General features: G+C 34.6%; 2 protein-coding genes across 2 annotated transcripts in view; one reads left to right on the forward strand and one right to left on the reverse strand.

Annotated features, from left to right (window-relative positions):
• The window catches only part of LOC127880581 (phospholipid-transporting ATPase ABCA3-like), an 89,944-nt gene extending 84,138 nt beyond the window's left edge, over positions 1–5,806 (forward strand). The window contains exon 26 of the mRNA XM_052427894.1: positions 766–5,806. Coding sequence (XP_052283854.1) covers positions 766–1,189 — 424 coding nt within the window. The 3' untranslated portion in view covers positions 1,190–5,806. The remainder of the gene's footprint in view (positions 1–765) is intronic.
• A 4,629-nt stretch (positions 5,807–10,435) lies between these two features.
• On the reverse strand, positions 10,436–15,973 carry LOC127831883 (uncharacterized). The gene is made up of 6 exons (XM_052356958.1): positions 15,654–15,973; positions 14,429–14,755; positions 13,546–13,860; positions 12,238–12,456; positions 11,562–11,692; positions 10,436–10,765 (listed from the first exon to the last, which is right to left on the reverse strand). Exons 1-6 carry the CDS (start codon positions 15,727–15,729, stop codon positions 10,553–10,555), a joined length of 1,281 nt encoding a protein of 426 aa, XP_052212918.1. The 5' UTR covers positions 15,730–15,973; the 3' UTR covers positions 10,436–10,552.
• Positions 15,974–17,242: the final 1,269 nt, after the last annotated feature.

Genomic DNA, 17,242 nt, shown 5'->3' on the forward strand with positions numbered 1-17,242 from the left:
CTGACCCAGAATGATTGGATTTTAAGAATATTACCTAATCTGTCCAATCTCACCATAATATCGCACAGAAATAAAATTAAAATTGTTACTTAAAATTATCTAGTTACAATAATATATAAAGTATTGTTCAGTAACAGTAGATACAATCTTGTTTCGAATGGCAACTTATGGACTCAATGTAACAAAAATATAAATTGCCTTCATGCAATTCTTGCATTGTTTAACATGTCACTAGTCTGGGGATATTTAAAACGCACATGCAACAGTAAACTACACAAATATTATGTTTCCTAAATCTTCATTTTTATTTGTTTGAATTATTATCCCCTGCCAAAGTCAGAGGGACATAGAATTGTTGTTGTCAGTCTTTCAGTCCGTCTTTCACAAACTTTTCAGGGCTATATTTCAGACAATATGTAAGATATCAAAATGAAACTTCAATGGTGTATAGATATCAATGAGGAATTGTAATGAATAAAAACAATTACCCTACACTTCTTTATTTTTTAAGGATGATAGGTATATCAAGGGATTTGCACCCATCCCTAAACAAAATGTATTTGTTAGGGGATATCAATTAAATGAATTTGCTTGTTTAAAAAAAGTTTTTGTAAGTCGTATATGTTTAAAGATGTTCTTAAAATGCATTTTGCACTTGAGGTACGCACTCTTGTGGTGACCCATTTTTTTTTGTCTGCAAATATTAATACCCTCTATATTTTTTATGCTAAGAAAACTTGTAAAACAATATGTGTGTTATTTCAGTATGGAGGAATGTGATGCGCTGTGTACGAGGCTTGTCATCATGGTGAACGGCAGATTTGTCTGCCTGGGCAGCCCCCAACATCTCAAGAACAAGTTCGGTCACGGCTACACTTTGTTCTGCCGCATGGGGCTGAAAGATGGCGTTGTCATCAGTAGCACCGATTTAGTCAACCACTTGAAAGGGATTTTCAAGGACCTGGAAGTCTTCGACACGAATCAAGGCTATGTGCATTTCAGGATACCGGACGACAATGCGAAGTTGGCGCAAATTTTTGGCGTGATGGAGCAAGCTAAAGAGCAGTTTGAAGTTGACGACTATTCGGTGCATCAGACAACGTTGGAGCAAATTTTCCTCACATTTACTCAAAACCAAGTTGCGCCGAAGGAAAAGGACAAAAAGAAATGTTGCAAATCGTGTTGTTAATTTAAAACAAATACAGAGAGACCTTGTCTTGGTGCAGAAATATGACCTTAAGACTTGATGATAACACTTTGGAACAACATAAAAAATTGTATATATATTTAGCAGAAATAAGTGTGCGTTTATTGATGTTCAGACTCTGAAATGATACCTTTTACTTTGATGTGTTGGTACAGAAAACAAGAAGAACCAATTTCATGACAGTTAAACTTTCAAATGTGTATTGTTTAACAGTGAATTTAGACATGCTTTATATTGATTTAAACAAAAACAAATCAATCAAAGCATTCAATTAAGCTAGTAACATAAACCAAAATTCAATATTAATATTTATGTCATAATATTAATATATTCTGTCAGAATACAGGCTGAAATTAGAATTCCAAAGTTAATATTTGTTTCTTTGTTACTTACTGTTTATTTTAGACAATGAATATTGTTGACTGTTGTATGCTTTCTATGGTTTATCACATGCACAATCATATTTTTAACTTTGTACTTGTGTAGTTGCATGTTACTTAATATATAAATGGTTTCTTTTATTTATTCTCATTGAGTCCAGTTTTGCCGCAGCTTCACCAACTGCCCTGTTTTATTTTTATGTGTTTATTATTTTCATTTATAATTTGTCTCTTCTCACAATGTTTATGGTAGGATTTACATAAAAAATCCAGTTGACAAATTTGTGATAAATTTGATATTAACGATAATGCATAAGACAAGAGCGAAGGCTTGATTGTTTAACAGAAACACCAAGGGAAAATATTCCATACAGTTTAAGATACAGACTTATGTATTTGATTAACCCAAAAGCAATTGTTAAACTGAAGTTCATTCTCATATGTTGTTGGTAATTCTGCTTAACCACCAATTTATCACATTTGTAACACTGTTTTATGATGATAAACTTGTAATTGATGCTAAATTATGATTTTAGTTTGAATGTTTATGAGCTTGTATGAAATTCTACGTTCGATAGAATTTGTGATAATGTTATTAAATCCACTGAACATGACCTTTTGGTCTTTAAATGAAATATTTTTCATATTTTTATTTTATATTGTTACCATAGGCCAACAGCTGGTCTGTACTTAAAAAACCCATCAAAATGGGCCATACAGAGGTTCCTATTTCCTTAACTTGCTTGAAACAAGATTGAAAAATGTATAAGCATAAGTTTTTCCAAGACTCATCTAAACAATTGTTTTCTAATTTGCACCACAATTGTAGCTATTTAGGCAACAAAAACTAGTTTGTTTGATATAAATCTTCCAAAAAATAGGGTATGTGGACCAGAAAAAAGGTTGAACTTTTTTATGATATTTGAATTAAACACATTTAACAATGACCTTCAGAAATCTTAAAAAATCTCAATTTAACAATCTTTCTTAAACTAATGTTATTTAATTTAAAGAACTAATGCAAATATCAATGAATGGGGCAATAATGATAGAGAATTCAATAGTAAATTTATTAAATATGATCAAATGAAGCAAATTAGAAAGACAACTCTACATGAAATACAACAAAAAAATGGATGGAAGGCAAAATGATTGGTTAATATCATTTGTATGAAAATATAACTAAGAGATGTTTGTTTTTATCTTGGTAAATCATCTGTGAATGTTTTTTTTTTTTATGATGGTGTTTTCATGCTTTGGTGTAACAAAGTCGTAGTTTGATTTTTTTATTGCATCTTATATTGTTACTAGATGTTTCTCATTCTTTTTCTCATATTGAATTGTTAGAATTAATTGTATTGGAAGCATAAGACTTGGCCCTGATATTTTTACTTTTTCTGTAGCGATATTGACTTAGTAAGTCCCAATTTTCATATGACAAAAACTGAACGTCACAACCCAAATTCAAAATAATGTGATTATCTGACATTGATGTGTATGTAATTTGTCTGCACACAACTAGTACATGTTTTATTGCAATATAAAAATAGTGAGCTATGGCTAATCCTTTGATACCTGATTAAGGAATGATATATTTAGCAGACCTTTCTACATATATATATATCAACTCAATTGACAAATTTCAAACAGAAATCCTAATTGTATCATAGTACTTTTTCCCCAGAATGTAAGGAAAAAAAGCGTATTTTGTATCGTCTTTACACATTAACATATACAAAACTGTTATTTGAATGGACTTGTTAATGGTTAAAAAAATGACCATTTGAAAACAATTGTCATAGATTCAAAAAAGAATGTATGCAATTTATCAAAACAATCATATTACACCCCTCCTCGTTAATTTGGAAAATACCTGTTTTACTAACATAGTATTTAAAAATGTGCTTTTAACAGAAGGAGCCTGCATGGTCCAGTGGCAGTGCTGAGGTCATGAGTTTGAGAACCGGTGAACTTAAATTTTTGTAATTTACATTTTTTTCTTGCTATTATAATGATTTTAAACACCAGTTTTGTGATATAAACTTTAAATTGCTTTTTCAAATTTGCCAATATATGATACACATAGCTGTAAACAAGTCGCTTAAAAAAAACTAGCTTAATACTTTGTTGGGTTCACCAGTATGCCTGTGTAGTTTTGTCCCTTTGTAATGAAACCCCAGTTTTATTCTGGTTTAATACCGATATGTTGCAAAATGTTTAAAACACAAGCAATATCTACTGAGCCTTATTATATTAAATACCATTCATATTTGGAGTAGTAACCCAGAATGTATCTTAATATTTGCGAGTGCCGCAGTGTATCGATAAGGATTTTAAACACCAGTTTTGTGATATAAACTTTAAATTGCTTTTTCAAACTTACCAATATATGATACACATAGCTGTAAACAAGTCGCTTAAAAAAAACTAGCTTAATACTTTGTTGGGTTCACCAGTATGCCTGTGTAGTTTTGTCCCTTTGTAATGAAACCCCAGTTTTATTCTGGTTTAATACCGATATGTTGCAAAATGTTTAAAACACAAGCAATATCTACTGAGCCTTATTATATTAAATACCATTCATATTTGGAGTAGTAACCCAGAATGTATCTAAATATTTGCGAGTGCCGCAGTGTATCTATTTACAGTAATATATGACTAAACAAGTCAAAGCCTCTTATGACCTTTCAAACCTGAGAAACTTCTGTGTTACCTAGTAATATTTTGAAACAAAGATTCTATTAAATACAAGACAAAAATAAACATAAATTATTTGGGCCAAATGGCTTATTATACATGACATTTTATGTTACAAAGAACTTTAACATATTCATTCTAGGTTTATAATAAATCAGTGACAAACCCAGAACTTTTTAGCTCACCTGATTGCTGAGGTGAGCTTTTGTGACCGGTCTTTGTCCGTCTTCCGTCTGTCCGTCAGTCCGTCGTCCACATTTGGTTTGTAAACACTCTAGAGGCCACATTTCATGTCCGATCTACATGAAACTTGGTCAGAAGATTTGTCCCAATGATATCTCGATCAAGTTCGAAACTGGGTCATGCTGGGTCAAAAACTAGGTCACTAGGTCAGAAAAAGAAAAACCTTGTAAACACTGTAGAAGTCACATTTCATGCCCAATCTTCATGTAACTTTGTCAAAATGTTTGCCTTAATGATATGTTGGTCGAGTTCAAAAGTGGTTCCGGTCCGTTGAAAAGCATGGCTGCCAGTGGGTGGGGCAGTTTTCCTTATTTGGCTATAGAGAAACCTTGTAAACACTCTAGAAGTCACAATTTTTGCCCAATCATCATGAAAGTTGGTCAAAACATTGGTTTTATTGATATCTCGGACGAGTTCGAAAATGGTCGAGATCGGTAAAAAAACATGGCAGCCAGTGAACGGGGCATTTTTCTCTATATGTATATAGTGAAAACATGTGAACACTCTAGAAGTCACATTTTTGGCCCGATTTACATGAAATTTGGTCAGAACATTTGTTTCCTTGATATGAGAGTCTTATGAAAGAGCTCGAAAATGGTTCCGGTCAGTTGAATAACATGTCTGCCGGGGGGGGGGGGGGCAGTTTTCTAATATTTATATAGTAAAAAAAAGCTTGTGAACACTCTAGAAATCATATTTTTTGCCCAATCATTATGAAACTTGGTACAAAGATTGGTTTTATATATATCACATAATTAATGCCATAATTATTGCCCTTAGATTGTCCAAATTTTCATTATATTATACAAAATCCTTGTAAACACTAGAGGTCACAATTTTGTTTCAGATTTTATGAATCTTGGTCATAATATTTATTTTTGTAAGCAAAGTTTGATGTTTGGTAAGGGGGGGTAAACTCAAAATATAGGTCACCAGGTCAAATCTTACAACAACAAAAACACTCCATATGCAAGAGTTTTGGTTCAATAATGATGAAACTTGACCAGGATGTTTGTCTGGACAATATCTAGGTCAAGTTTGACGTTCGGTAAAGATTGAATGAACCGACTCATCTCAGGTAAGCGAACTAGGGCCATCTTGGCCCTCTTGTATATTTATTACCTCAAACTCAACTGTGATTCGATAGCTGTAAAACCATGAGGTTTATCTGTCATATTCTTATTTCTTCATTTTCTTTACTTAATTAATGAAAAATGGTGTATTTTATACTCTTTATGTTTTATTGTGTTGATGTTTTTAAAATAAATTATGTTCATAACTTCTAGTTATTTTAGTTCTTACACAAATTGTTCCATACAAAGCCTGTTAGATTGTTAGAATATCATGTATTAGTCTGAAAACAAAAATTGTGTTCTGTGATTATACAAGACAACTATAATGAACGTCAGTGTTTGGAAAGACACCCTTCTGAAGAATATGCATTCTACTTCAGGGTTTTCATGAGACTAAAGTTATGGTTGCTATGGAAGAATAAGTAATAACTAAAATCAGGATCCTGCTTAACGCAAACAGTACTTACAATAAGTTGAATGAAGTTCTTACAGCGACAACATTTACCTGGAACGTCTGAAAAACGCATCGGGCTTATTGAAGATTAAGTTCACAGCGTGACTCCATATAATTTAACGCATTAATCAATACATTTCAAAGAGTAAATTAATTATACATCATCACAGCGTGACTCTGCCTTTGCCATAAATGTTTTCGAAACCACTAGACTACAAAGGCATGGACTAGACATGTAAAAACCGCCGTTCTGTTGTTTACAATAGACAATGGTACTTCGGTACAAGAACACTTAAATTCTCAACCTTTTCCGACGATACCCCATCTTCAAATTAACTCAAAAGGTGTATTTAAACAACTTTTAAATATATATGTGTTTAAAGCTTGTGGACCTGATAGCATCCCGAACTTTGTTTTAAAAACTTGTGCAATGAACTGTCGACGGGCTTGAGTGAAATGTTTCAGTATTCGTTAAACACCGGTAAACTACCTTAAGATTGGAGGGACGCGAATGTGGGCCTGTATTTAAGAATGGAGACAAGCATTCAGCTGAGAGCTACCGACCAGTAAGCCTTACATCAGTAACGAGCAAGATTTTTTTTTAACATTTTGATAAATATAGTGTATTGACAAATTTAATCATGGATTCAGATCCGGCAATTCTACAGAGACACAATTATTAATAACTACTGTATGCATGGTTTACTGACATCTCATGAAAAGAAACGTATTGCAATTTTTGGATTTTAGTAAGGCGTTCGATACTGTACCTCATGATCGTCTATTACAAAAAATGTCACACTACGGAGTTAAAGCTCACTTACTGTCCTGGTTGTCATCCTTAAAGACAGATCTATGAAAGTTGTAGTTGAAGGTGAACTCTCTAGAAGCATACACGTTGATTCAGGCGTCCCCCAGGGGACTGTACTCGGTCCGTTAATGTTTTATGTCATATCAACGTCTTGCCAATTAGTGTAAAATCACAGCACGGACTCTAGGTGAGACGGATATGAAACGGGGCCGTATCGGCAAATAGCTTGTCGATACTTTGTTACGTAACCAGTAGCTATCGATTAGCGTACATCGAAGCGCCGAGGTTATACAATTTGATGTACCCACTCACGTCTTTTTTTTAAATTAATTTAACTTTCATTTCTCGGCCGATTTTGACAAATGATATATCATTAGAAAGCCTACGTTACGTATTTTTCAGATATATAAATATATATTATGTATTTCTTCTGATTTGGGCAGTCCGGCGAGTTATAACTTTAACTTTTGCAAATATCACACCGTTTTAGAATCTAGATTTACGGTTGACATATTCGTATTTTATACCGATTTGTAGCGTTTATATTTGGAGTTCAGTTTTAAAAATTACATCTTGCTTAGGAGAATAGAATTATGTATACGATAGAAAAAAAGGTTTTTAAAATGAAATTAAGTAAGGAATGACTTTGTACGAAAGTATCGCGCGGTCCTAACGCAGAGAACTGATGCTACGGTATTGGCGATTATGCTTTTGTTTAGATACCGGCCATTTAATTTCCTTTGTCATGATTATTATATTTTGTATGGAATATATTGAAATATTTTGTTCACGAAACATATCAATAAAGCTAATTATTAACGAAGCTTAATAAATTAACGATTTCCGCTCTTGTTTATAACACAGACAGGGTGTTAATTTTATTACGAGACAGCGTATATAGCGGACCCTCTTGATATTTTTCGGCCGGGATTTTCAAGAATCTTTAAATAATTTTAATTAATTGATAATTTAAGGTAAATAACCTTTCATATAATTATACATAATAACCTCTTTGAAAATAAACAACAAACGATGAATGTTTTGACACCCATTTTATTTAAAGTATGCAAAGCCGAAAAATATCAAGAGGGTCCGCTATATACGCTGTCTCGTAATAAAATTAACACCCTGTCTGTGTTATAAACAAGAGCTGGTTGTCAAACTGAACAAGATCTGTTACCCTTTACCACTAGCAATAATGCCCTCCGATTCAGATGCAATCGATGAAATAAGCATGATGAAACAAATGAAATATTTACCATTCACTCTTTCGTATCCGTGCTTGGAAATCATATGACTCCGAAAACGAGACAATGTCTTGTAAGTTTTTGGGCACTCTGTACACTGGTAGACACCCACTAATTCGATTGTTTTTGTCACTTTTACTTTCTTACACGGTTTAACATTCTCAGAATCATCACTGCTACATGTGTAATCACCTAACAATTCGTCTAAATCTAAGTCGTCATCATCCCAGTGAAAAAAATCCGATTTTGAATAGTTGGACATGATGCACTGATGTCAAAATACGAAATGATCTGCGTAACACCGACCGTGATTTTCAAGAATCTCTAAATAAGTTTAATTAATTGATAATTTAAGGTACATCACCTTTCATATCATTATACATAATAACCTCTTTGATAATAAACAACAAACGAATGTTTTTCACACCCATTTTATTTCAAGTGTGCAAAGCCGAAAATATCAAGAGGGTCCGCTATATACGAGGTCTCATTTAAAATTATCACCCTTTCAGTGTTATAAACAAGAGCTGAAACCGTTAATTTATTAAGCTTCATTAATAGTAAGATTTATTGATATGTTTCGTGAACAATATATTCGATAAAAATATAATAATCCTGGCAACGGAAATTTAATGGTCGGTATCTAAACAAAAGCATAATCGCCAAGACCGTAGCATCAGTTCGGAGCGTTATGACCGCGAGCTACTTTCGTACAAAATCATTCCTTATTTACTTTCATTGTTAAACCCATTTTTTTCCTATCGTATACATAATTCTATTCTCCTAAGCAAGATGTAGTTTTAAAAACTGAACTCCTAATATAAACGTTACAAATCTGTATAAAGTAAGACCATGTTTACCGTAAATATAGATTCTAAAACGGTATGATATTTGCAAAAGTTAAAGTTATAACTCGCCGGGCTGCCCAAATTAGAAGTAAAACTTCATATATATTTATATATCTGAAAACAACGAAATGTAGGCTTTCTAATGATATATCATTTGTCAAAATCGGCCGAGAAATAAAAGTCAAATTACAAAAAAGACGTTAGTGGTTACATCAAAATGTATAACCTCGGTGCTTCGATGTACGCTAATCGATAGCTACTGGTTACGTAACAAAGTATCGACAAGGTTAAACGCGCGTGGGTAAAACATAAAATGTGTATTTCTCGTGTTTAACTCGCTATACATCCATTAATAACTACGGAAATATACAAAAAGTTATAATTTTTTTTGAAAGAGGAATTAATAAGCATCAAGATAACGTATAAACCAATAAAATCAGATGATTAGTTTTTGCATAAATTTGAATTGACTACAGTAAGGGTCAAATACTCGTTTCAACTCCTGTCAATATACACTCCGTGATCACAGGTTAGACTTTTTGCGGATGATTGTTTATTATGCCGTCAAATACGTAACATCTCGGATCATGTAAAATTACAATAAGATTTAGCTTCACTAGAAGTTTGGGCATCAACCTGGGGTATGAAATTTAATGCAAAAAAAGTGTTATATTCTAAGTGTTAAAAGTAAAAGTTCGTACTTCTACGAGTTGGATAAACAATATTGAAACATGTAGACTCTAATCCATACCTCGGATTACTCATATCAAATGACTTAACTTGGTCGAATCATATAACAAACATTTGCAAAAAAGGCGAACTAAACGCTCGGGTTTCTTAGACGGAATTTAAAACACTGTCCCATAGAATGTCGTAAAACAGCTTTTATCGCATTGGTTCGATCTCAACTTGTATATGGTTAAATCATATGGGACCCCTTTCTTAAAAAGGATATTGACAAAATCGAAAAATTTCAACGTCTTGGTGCACGTTTTTTAATGAATAACTACAAATCCAAAGAAGAAGGATGTGTTACAAATATGCTCCTACTTTAAAACTAAGACCGGCGCGTCTATAATCGTTTGGTGATGCTCTACAATATCGCAGGGGATATGGTGCTGGCAGTGGACCCAGATGAATACCTGACATTTAAACCTCAACGAAGAACTGTCAAAGTAAACACTTACTCCGACAATACATCGTCGAACGTTTTAGACCGACATATTACAAATAACTATCATGCATTCAAAATTCCTAGTGCTCAAACAAACCAGTACAAAAACTCTTTTTTTCGTGGAAACACTTGTGTTGACCATCTGGACGATAGTGTGGTGCGCAAACAGACAAGCCCTCCCGGATCACGTCTAGAAGCCTACTCCCCCGTAGAAATATACTAGAAGTGGTCCTTCTACGTATATGAACAGATACAGATACAGAAAAATACTTTGCATAGCAAGTTATACATGGAAAAAACATTGTGGCAACAATTTATTTATTTACTAATCTTTGATTTATATTATAAAATATCTACAAGTCATGCACTCAGAAGATGAAGCTTTCTGTTCTGAAATAATTAGTGTCTGTTTATATGTCTAATTAAAAACTGTTCTCAGAATCCTCGAGAAATCGCTCAAGAAGATAATCAAAAATGTTCCCGCCATCATGCAAATGGCGACAGTTCCGCTGACCTTAGCAACGGTCCTCTTGTCTTCAGCAGACTTAAGTTTCCTCACAGTCATTGACGTCGTGTTTTTCACTACTGTCATCTCTCGAATCATCTCAACAAACTCGGGTCGCTCCAGAACCTGTGAAGTAAAATCAATCTTGATATGAAACAATGTGTATATCGGATTCTCTTAACGAAATCTTTTAGTGAAATTCACAGATATGAACCTTGTTTCCTTGTCATACCAGAATGTTTTCATTGGGATTGATATCAAATTATGGGGAAAAACTAAGTAGTAATTATTATTAGATTTTTGTTCTGTTATTAGTTATAATAAGAAAACAACTTAAGTAAAGTAAGGAAAGTAAATCATTGTTGTTGTTTTTTAAACAGGGCGGAGAAAGCACAGCAAAGCAAGCCCATTACTAGTATTAGCCAATAACATTTTCCTTTTATCTTAATTAAAAAATAATCTAAATTTAGATTGTCAGACATTTGAACTTGCATTCATTGTTCTTTTTGATATGTTTGTCAATTCGTTATGTGTATTATATCTTAAAAATATTGACCTAATAAACTTAATAAGCATCAAATCACAATTAAATTTTGACAAATATTCGTATTTGTTTTGTGTGTGTGTGTGACACGCTATTTTATTTGCAAATTTAAGAAGCACTCCGTACTCTACATTTGCACAGTTTTAGTCCTCTTTAGTAGATGTCCTCGAGGCGTTAAAGAGTATCTCATTGAAGTTGAAGTTGAAGAAACGATTAACTGGATAATTCTTTGTCTATTGCACCCGATGTCAATACAGAAACATATTTAGTGTAAGCATAATGTTGGCGAGTTACATGTGTACATACGACATAAAAATAGGACTGAGTTATAGTTGTCACAAATGTTACAAACTTTATAGTTTTGAAGCATTCGTGTACCTGCGAAATGTTGTTTTGGAATGCAAATCTGTTACAGATACTGTAGGCCAGTTCACTGCAGTCACGTGACTGAAGACTACCTTCAGCCGCGTTCAGCTTCAGACACGTAGAGTTGTCAACAGGCATTGCGTCTGAAATATGTACCAACAATCTGGGGTAAAAACATAATACTTTCAGCTCAATTATTGTAATGTTTAATGTTTATTTTGATGCTTTAAATATAGCTTTTCATTATTAACCACTTCTGAACTGTATTAACATAATTTATGCGTTTTCAGTGTGGCCTATAACGGTATTCAGTTTCCTACATGCACGTGTTTCGCGATTCGATAATAGTACTTAAAATAAGTTATTATTTTGTTTATATTAGCTCGACTCAAACATTGACTTTCATAGTATCGATATTTTATTAACATCATGTAAGAAGGTTAGTATTCGGGCTAGTTTTTGCGAGCTTCACGCAATTTACAGTTTTTGGGACATATAAAAATAATAACATGATTATTGTTTTCTTATTTTCATTTCTTTGTTATATTGTCGCGTACCTATTAACAAACTCAAGCCAACGACTTCGCGGTTTAATTGATATGCATAAGAACTCCAAATCAGTGTTTAATAACCGATAAACAATAATAATTCGAAAACTATTTATTATGCATTTCACACATATATATACCATCGACCCAATATTCAGCCGCATGAAGTTGGATTCTGCCACTAAGCTTCAAGTACTGAGCAACATCTCTAAAAGCCACGAGTGTCGCGTTCAACGTCTTGCAGAATGCACGTGCTTCGGGGAGTGTGGACTTGTAGTAGCTGACGAAATACTCGTTGAGATTGTCCAGAATCCATGTGCTCTGATTAAAGTCGGGCAGTGTTGATCCTGACAGTGACTCTGTATTAAGGGTCGACGAAACAGTTTAAATAGTCGTAGTAGTTTGAGAAATGTTTCTGTTTAATATATTCCTTTATTTTTTTTATATTTTATTTGATCAAATACAAACCGCCAGATTAAATTGTAGTACTATGCACTATTGAATAGAAAGTAGTTCTTTTGAACGGCTGGGAAAACATTATATTTTATACTTTTATATAATTAAAATTATATATATATATGTATTCAATGTGTATGTATCTTATGTGATGCCGCTAAAGAAGGCCCATTTCTCTGACCCTCAAATATATCAGAATTATCCCCCTTTTGTACTTGAGGTTAATGTTAGCATTCAACATCTTCTATCTCTGCTATTCAATTAAACCTCTTGGGGTCTTCTGAGTCGCACTACAGGGTGACTGGAAAATGTTGAAAACTGTTTTTAGTATTTTATACGAATTATGAACCATTTTTGGAACTTATTAATTTTTAAGTTTAAGTTTACATATACCGTAACTACAAAAATATTTTGATTGAAAACGTTAAGTACTAGTAGGTCATTATGTAAAGTCATGAACAAAAAATGTGCATTATACTATCAAAGTGAAAAAATAGTAAAATCCACTGTCAAACTACCTCAGAAAAGACTGATGTAGTAAATTACTCATGTTTTATGCACTCTGAACATGTTCGACCATTACAAACCACATAATTTCATCTAATAAAAGTTATGGTTAATTTTTCAACTTGCCCTTAAATTATGGTTTTCGGACAATATTATATCAATTAAGGGTTCACATATGTAAATAATATCAGGAACATAGAAAAATAATAAAATAAATAATAATCTTTGATATATTTTGCAAATGGATGCCAAAGATGTGTGACTTAACCGTATTGTGTAGTAAACTTGTCAATCGTGTTACCTGAGTTACCTGATGTTGAGATCAATTGTTCACAGAGGCAGTTTAACGAAAGCGAGCAGTTGAAATTCATTGCAAGTATTAAGTCATATGGTGTTAATTGGATGCCATAGTTGCGTGACAAAAGCATATTGTGGGGTATATCTGTCAATCAAGTTACCTCGGGTATATCTGTCAATCGAGTTACCTGTGGTTGTGATTAATTGTTCGCAAAGGCAGTGTGCCGGTGAGGAGCAGCTAGCATTCCTATACGCCCATACGTTAGTTGGTATTGCGATAATCATTCCACATGTTTCTTCAGCTTCTGTCCACGCGAAAAAATGCATGCGAGTTGCCAACAGAACGGTTTTCAAGTTTTGTAAAAACTCGGAACGTTGCACAACAAGAGATCCGTTGTATTTACTGATGCATGTCTTTTTGCACTCTTCATATGTCCTATTTGCTTTGGTTACAATGAACTGGTATTCTTGGAACTTGAGTACCGAGAACCACTTTTCAAACTCTGAAAATATTCAATCATACTTCAATCATATTTTAGCTTACCTGAGCACCAAGTGACCTAACAGTTGGAATACTGTAACCGTCCTTATTGAGGGACTATTATCGCGATAAAGACTTCATTTTAATCCCATCTGTATCAAGGGGGCCAAATTGTGCTACACTTTTAAGAGCTTTTGCCCCTTGTTTGCCAAAAATAAAATAAAAAATGAACATTATTCGGGGGAAAAACTTCGTTTTTCACCCTATCTACACCGATCTTCTACATTTTGAATTTGATAATAAGATAACATGTTGAGTCAAATACAGAGACTGATATAATAATGTATTATGATTCTGAACTTGGCTAACCATTACAAACAACATAATTTCATCTGATAAGATGGCGTTTTTTTAACTTGCCCTAAAATTACGGTTTTTAGTCAACATGAATTAAGGCTTCTCATATTGAAATTATATTGAGAACGTAGGTTTAAAATAGAAAATTAAGTATTAGCCTTGATTTCTTTTAAACGGATGCCAAAGTTTTGCTACAAAAGCATGTTGTAGGGTCATTTTGTCAATCCTCTTACCTGTATTTGGAAACAATTGTTCACAGAGGCAGTGTGCCGGACTCGAGCAGTTTTCAGTTGGGAATAAAAATACCTCAGTATGTGTTACAACTATTTGTGCACATGTTTGGTTAGCTTCTGTCCATGCAAAATATATTTCATGTTTCATCAGATCGAACATCTCGAAAGCGGTTTTGAAATTTGGCACAAAACCGGCTAGTTGCTTAGCAAGAGATCCGTTGTATTTATCAAAGCAGTTCTTCTTGCATTCTTTATACGTCGCATTTTCATTCGTTACAGTGTACTGGTATCCGAGCAACTCAGGAATCGAGAACCACTTGTCAAATTCTGTAAACATAAAATCATAAAATAAATAATTAAGCTTACATGAGCATTACTAGACCTAACCCGCAGCGTTGTGTTTCCAAAAACGTCCACACTAGGAGACCATTAGAGACTTCACTTTAATCCAATCTTAACAAAACGTGCACAGTTGGTTTAGAACTGTTGGGTTGAGTGTTTTGGGGGATGATTTCACCAGAGCAAATATATGCATTGCCTATTTAATGCAAAAATGTTATGTATTCCTTTTTTAGAACATACAGACATCCGCCCCAGCGATAACTATGTCCAGAGAACAGCGTTAACCAATCCCCGGACCAGCTGTTACCACTGCCCGTCCCAGCGGTAACCACTGCCTGCCCATGTGGTAACCACAGTCCGTCTGAGCGGTTACCTCTACCCTGCCCAGCGGTAACCACTGCCTACCCCAGCTGTAACCACTGCCCACCCCAGCTGTAACCACAGCCCGCCCCAGCTTTAACCACTGCCCGTCTAAGCGGTAATCACTTCCCGCCTCAGCAGGAACCATTATCCGCACCAGCGTTAATCACTCCCCGGACAAGCGGTAACCACTGCCCGGCCCACCGGTGACCAAAGCCCGCATCATATATCACATTTCAAAATCCTTACAGATCTAGAAGGGTTGTTGTAACTTGTTTTACAGATTTAATGAAAATCTGTTCACATTTCTACATAAATGGTTAGTTTTTATTTTTAATAAAGTCAAGTAAGACAAATGAAATATCTTAATAAAACCGTATACAATAAATATCTTTTTTATTTTATCATCATCACATGGTGTGTAATGTTGGAAATGCGTTTTTAAGCTTTGCTTGGAACCAGTAAAATCTCTTTGCAGGGTTAAACAGTCTCTTCAATGCTAATTTTGTGTAAATGTTCTTACCTAAGCACTGCATCACTGACTGATGACTGCTAATCCAGATGAAATACAACAACCACCGAGTGTTAAATATATTCATTGCAATCGCTGTGATTTTCAGTTAAAAAAGCAAAGGTATGATCCAAGTTATCAAAAAAGAAATTGTGTTATCAACAATAATATCTATTTTCATGCAATTGCAATACAAGCGCACACCAAATTATTCTTCGATGAGCAATACAACTTTCCTAGTGAAGTGATATGCATATCTTTAGCCATGTTTGCCCAATGCAACTGATCCGTCGGTGCAGCAAGATTACACAGAATAAATGTTTTATCATGTTTCTAGAAAAGTTTCTGTCTTTTAATTAAGTTTTGATGAAAAATTCACCTTGAACTAATGCCGGTAATCTAATAAAGACAAAATAAAATTGTTAAAATTTTATACATTTTTTATTTTTAATATGAACTTTTTCAGTTATGTCAGTTTATATGACATGGTACAGTTTTCACACGGTAGAGTTTGCTTATAATTTGTAAATAACCAATCACAAAAGCTTAGTGTTGTGTAACAGGAAATCCATATACAAACAACTGACTTATGGGGAATATTTTATAAGTAAGCTTGCTAGTTTGCAAAGGAATTTGTTCATACTTCGGTCTAGAAAAGGAAAAGTTAACACATGCTAATTTGAAGAATATATTATATTATTTTGGAAAGGTTGTTGAGAATTGATAAAATCGTAGTAATTAAACACCAACTCTCCACATAATTTCCGATAAATATCGACATCAAAATATATGAGCCTTGCTCTGGGAAAACGGGGCTTAAAGCATCCTCGCAGAGTATCCTGTGCAGTCTGCAAAGCGGGGCTTAAAGCATCCTCCCAGAGTATCCTGTGCAGTCTGCAAAGCGGGGCTTAAGGAATCCTCCCAGAGTATCCTGTGCAGTCTGCAAAGCGGGGCTTAAAGCATCCTCCCAGATTATCCTGTGCAGTCTGCAAAGCGGGGCTTAAGGAATCCTCCCAGAGTATCCTGTGCAGTCTGCAAAGCGGGGCTTAAGAAATCCTCCCAGAGTATCCTGTGCAGTCTGCAAAGCGGGGCTTAAGGAATCCTCCCAGAGTATCCTGTGCAGTCTGCAAAGCGGGGCTTAAGGAATCCTCCCAGAGTATCCTGTGCAGTCTGCAAAGCGGGGCTTAAGGAATCCTCCCAGCGTATCCTGTGCAGTCTGCAAAGCGGGGCTTAAGGAATCCTCCCAGAGTATCCTGTGCAGTCTGCAAAGCGGGGCTTAAGGAATCCTCACAGAGTATCCTGTGCAGTCTGCAAAGCGGGGCTTAAGGAATCCTCCCAGAGTATCCTGTGCAGTCTGCAAAGCGGGGCTTAAGGAATCCTCCCAGAGTATCCTGTGCAGTCTGCAAAGCGGGGCTTAAGAAATCCTCCCAGAGTATCCTGTGCAGTCTGCAAAGCGGGGCTTAAGAAATCCTCCCAGAGTATCCTGTGCAGTCTGCAAAGCGGGGCTTAAGGAATCCTCCCAGAGTATCCTGTGCAGTCTGCAAAGCGGGGCTTAAGAAATCCTCCCAGAGTATCCTGTGCAGTCTGCAAAGCGGGACTTA

Source organism: Dreissena polymorpha, chromosome 5 (genome assembly GCF_020536995.1).
Source record: "Dreissena polymorpha isolate Duluth1 chromosome 5, UMN_Dpol_1.0, whole genome shotgun sequence".
Lineage (NCBI taxonomy): Eukaryota > Metazoa > Mollusca > Bivalvia > Myida > Dreissenidae > Dreissena > Dreissena polymorpha.

What these genes read in the sequence shown, in the direction of transcription:
- LOC127831883 (XM_052356958.1), bottom strand. Translation starts at nt 15,729, where the DNA reads ATGAATATATTTAACACTCGGTGGTTGTTGTATTTCATCTGGATTAGC. An exon ending in GTCAGTGATGCAGTGCTTAG is followed by an intron (nt 14,756 to 15,653) that starts GTAAGAACATTT and finishes TTATGTTTACAG; the next exon opens with AATTTGACAAGTGGTTCTCG. An exon ending in GGCTGAATATTGGGTCGATG is followed by an intron (nt 11,693 to 12,237) that starts GTATATATATGT and finishes TACATATTTCAG; the next exon opens with ACGCAATGCCTGTTGACAAC.